The following is a 4,113-nucleotide window of genomic DNA, read 5'->3' on the forward strand; positions in this document are numbered from 1 at the left end:
TTGTAGAAAACTTGGAATGGATACCACTACCAAAACCTAACACAAAGTGAATAATATACACCTTGGTCCTTCATAATAGAAACAAAAAGAAGCCACAATTTCCAGCAAGGCAATTAAAAAAAGTCACAAATTTAAAATAAAATCAAATTCCCTCGGATGAATGTGAAGAGGCAGGTTATCCCACGTCTGATTCTTGATGTGGATTGATAAATTAAATTGTTGTTATTGCACAGCTGTTAATCTGAAGAAGAATATGAAAATCAGCAAATATGATCTATTGAAATGAATTGCATGTCTGCCAAAATGAGTCTTACCGCAAGACTTGTCAAAAGTCAGAGAACTTCTCTCAATCAGAGAGAAGGAGGCAGTGAATTAACCAGAAGTCTGTCCTTTAGCATCAGAAGAAGACCATATATACCCAAGACCGCCTGTTTCATGCTTTTCACATTACCTGGGTGATGTAGAAGACACATCCCCAGTTTGTAAGAGTGGATGCCCTGGAAGTTTTGTCAATTCTGGGTTACCTTTCAAAAGGGATGCCCTTTGTGGATTTGAAAGCATGATTTGTTGCATGTCCTTCGAAAGTGCATTGAAAACTGCCTCAAGATCTCCTGTTAGTTTCCGACAAGTTGCCTCAGAATCAACACCGCCATTTCCAGATTGCTGTAGCTGATAATTGCATTAATTTAACAGAGATATAAAAGCATTGTGTATGTATCATTTACAGCTAAAACAATCCTACATATTCTGGCATATATAGTATGCTGCAGTACAGTTTGCTATGCATAATAATGTGCAGCCATGAGCATAGTATACCACATAAGGGCCAAAGAAATTTTTGGAACTACGCTGGGAACCATAGTAATGGTAGCATGACCCATGAAAATACAAATGATACGTTATCTTATAGGTAACATGGCAAAAGCTTTCATCCCAATGCACCCTATTACCCTAAGGCTCATGTTATATGACATAAGATCTCTTCTTTTTGACAAACGGGGATGAACAACACAAGTAAGCATTCTCCTAGATGATTGTTTCCCACAATGTCCAGGATAAAATGAGATATATTTAGTTATCATGTACTTTTGTGTTGAGCATCAGTCTTGCTATACTTAATTTAATCATCTTTCTTGTTGGATCCAAAACAATATAATTTATTTTATTTTTTTTTTTTTTAAAAAAAGAAGGTTCAAATCCTAATAAAACACTGCCAAAACTCGTGACATATTACGTTAGATATTAAGTCCTTCACAAAAGCAAATGATTGAAAATAATAGGTAATCAAATAAATGCAGACACAGCATCATGTGGGGCAAATACCAAAAGAAAGGCACGAGCAATTAACTGCATAACTGGAGGACCCTTGGAGGGTAGGTTACCTGCACTTCTCTAAGTAGACATCTCTCTATAACGTTGAAGGAATCCACAACTTCCAACTCAGACATTTTAGATATTAGCTGTTGTATGTCAGTTTTCATTCTTGCATGCCTCCACAACCTTTCTTGTTCTTGTTCAGCTACAGCACGCCTCCTCTGAAACCAAGGCATAAAGTTGGGTCCGTTCAGGAATCGCCTGATAAGAACATTGAAGCAACTCAACGTGAAGAATATAAATCTAATAAGACCGAAGAACTACAAATTGAGTGCAAGGTCACACTGTTAAACACTGTCGCACAGAGAGGTAGGTAGCAAATTGTAGTACATGACAAATAGGGAAAAGAAAATTCATTACCTGTAGAAGTCAAGCCAGTTAGATTTCATTCGCTTCAATAGGAACTTCCCTGGTCCTCTGGCTGATAAACTTGCAAGAAATTCATCAGCACTAAATGGAGGTAGAGGAGGAGGATCTACATAAGGAGAACATCCTTCTGAAGGAGCAGTAGTCCTAAAATATGGTCCAAAAGGGGCCAAAAAATTAGTAGTGAGCTCCAAGAAATGCCGCCGTAATATCTCATTGTTAACAACTGACATTGACTCCTCAACTCTTGGTGACACTCCAGCATCTATAAGCCTATTTAAGATAGATGTGTCTGGCTTAGTTGTGGCAGAATAGGTACTCCAAATGGCTTCCTTATGTTCTGTCATGAGACAAAGAGGACCATCTCTCCGTAGCTTAACTGCACTCAATAAACTTGAAGGAGAAAACCTATTTAGGTTAAGTTGTTGAAGCCCGAGACCTTCAGGTCTACCTGAAACTCTGCCAGTGGACCTCGTTGAAAGGGAAACCCGGATTGAATTAGGAGGAGGGCTTCCAACTGAGACAATATGGGGGATATTACGGAGAGCTTTAAGGAAGAAAAGGTTTGTCACTCCTAAAACCACTGGGGGGAAAGCTTCCCCTTCTTGTATTGAGTTCAAGTGTGCAAACTCTGGGTCATGGATGGTAAAATAAGGCCGGAAGTCAACACTGCAAAGCAACGGTGAAACCAAACTCACAAGACTGGCAACAGCCTCACAACACTGGGGAGGTGTGGGTGCAATGATGAGAATAGGTTCACCAATGAGTAACAACTCCCATAACAACCAAAGCTGCAATAGAAGGCCACGGAAGGTACCAAAAAGATCTGAATCATGGAAAAGGCCCTGCGGGATAGACTGATTATTAGGAAGAAATGGTGCCACGGGAGAAGCAGACTCATCAAAAGATACTCCACTTTCCACAGGCAAGCTGTGAGCAGGTGGCAAGTTCACTTTAAGAGTTGCATTCCCAATCGGAAGATCCATTAGCTTACCAGGAATGGGAGCAGGCCATGTTGAAACGTAAGCAGCAATATGCTCCAATGCTTTCTTACCCATGTCAAAATATAAGGGACCAATAATTTGTAACAAAGGTCTGAAGACACTAGAATAAGGTCTGTGGGACAAAATGACCACAGACTTCTGCTCCCCTCCTCGCTTTAGCCTCTCATCATGTCTCTGTCTATTAAAGACAAAGCCATACATGTACTTAGAAACATTAGCACTACTTGTACTGGATAATGCTTTACCAACATTATTTTTATCTATGGACTTGTCAACTTCAGTTATCTCAGAATGAGTAGCATTGCTGGTTTGAGATTTAAGGCGCCTACGAAATCGGAAAAAGAAGATACAATCATGAATGCTTGAGCGGTTTTGTTGCTGGGAAACGGAATCCGGAAAGGAGCTATAAGCAATTTCAAGCTCCTCATCATGTGTAAGACAGCCCGGTGGATAACACACTTCTACAAGCTGGCCTTGTTCAAGATCAAACCTTATAGCACAAAAGGCAACAATCCATTTCTGTAAAGACTCTGGATCAAGACTGGGACTCAGTTCTGTTTTAACTTTAAAGGAAGGAGACCGACTCATATCCGAGAAAAACACAAATGATACCAACTTTCATTAATCAAAATGCCATCAACAACACCTTCGGCAAACATTTCCTGCTAGAAAACCAACAAGCATCTTCATTGGCCAAAGAAGTTTAATTCAACTTCCACACATGAAATATCTATTTATTTATCTTTTCCCCCACTTCACAGATAACTCAGAAGCCTGACAAAGAAATACAAAACAAAGCATTAATTTGGGGGATATGACTAAACATTTTTGGGAGAAGGAATCAACAATAAACTAGTATGAGGTGTACTTCAATGAATAGCAGAAACCCAGAAAAAAATAAAGAAAGAAAGATAACAACTAAGAGACTGCAAGCTTTTTTTCCTGAATACTGTAAGAGCAGGAAAACCAGTTCAAACGATCCTGCCCAACTACTTGTCTTACTTTGGCTAAGAACCAAACAACTGAACAAGTTTTCAGAACAAAAGCTTATGCAAGATCCAGAATTTCACATAGTCCCATTCATGCATTTTCTCAGCAACCAAATTGCGAAAAAAATTCGTGGATGGGGGTCACAATTTCAATTTCAATTTCAATAAGATCCATCAAATGGGTACCTGAATATGGGAAGTTAGGATCTGGATCGGTAATAACACAAAACCAAAATGATCGAAAACAACAGAATCTCCCAGAAAATCAAACAAAGTCGGAAGCTTTAGGCCTTGAACCCAGTAACTGTGACTCCAAATACAGTCATTTTCTGTGAACACTGCAATGGGTGCCCAAATCTATGAACTATATAAGAGAGAAA

The 4,113-nt window shown here is 39.2% G+C and overlaps 1 protein-coding gene across 4 annotated transcripts; it reads right to left on the minus strand.

The window, feature by feature from the left end:
• On the minus strand, positions 1–4,113 carry LOC133305918 (uncharacterized). Of its 4 annotated transcripts, none has more exons than XM_061506175.1 (5): positions 3,920–4,113; positions 1,735–3,518; positions 1,383–1,575; positions 315–611; positions 1–241 (listed from the first exon to the last, which is right to left on the minus strand). In XM_061506175.1, exons 2-4 carry the CDS (start codon positions 3,330–3,332, stop codon positions 528–530), a joined length of 1,875 nt encoding a protein of 624 aa, XP_061362159.1. In that variant the 5' UTR covers positions 3,333–3,518; positions 3,920–4,113; the 3' UTR covers positions 1–241; positions 315–527. The 4 variants fall into 4 exon arrangements, with proteins under 4 accessions (XP_061362159.1, XP_061362158.1, XP_061362157.1 ...); XM_061506174.1 differs by having other exon boundaries at positions 315–663; XM_061506173.1 differs by having other exon boundaries at positions 315–669.

Source organism: Gastrolobium bilobum, unplaced genomic scaffold, assembly GCF_033153095.1.
Source record: "Gastrolobium bilobum isolate Gb01-03AN ecotype WA unplaced genomic scaffold, APGP_CSIRO_Gbil_v1 utg22961, whole genome shotgun sequence".
Lineage (NCBI taxonomy): Eukaryota > Viridiplantae > Streptophyta > Magnoliopsida > Fabales > Fabaceae > Gastrolobium > Gastrolobium bilobum.

What these genes read in the sequence shown, in the direction of transcription:
- LOC133305918 (XM_061506173.1), bottom strand. Translation starts at nt 3,332, where the DNA reads ATGAGTCGGTCTCCTTCCTTTAAAGTTAAAACAGAACTGAGTCCCAGT. An exon ending in AACTGGCTTGACTTCTACAG is followed by an intron (nt 1,576 to 1,734) that starts GTAATGAATTTT and finishes TGTTCTTATCAG; the next exon opens with GCGATTCCTGAACGGACCCA. An exon ending in GTCTACTTAGAGAAGTGCAG is followed by an intron (nt 670 to 1,382) that starts GTAACCTACCCT and finishes TGCAATTATCAG; the next exon opens with CTACAGCAATCTGGAAATGG.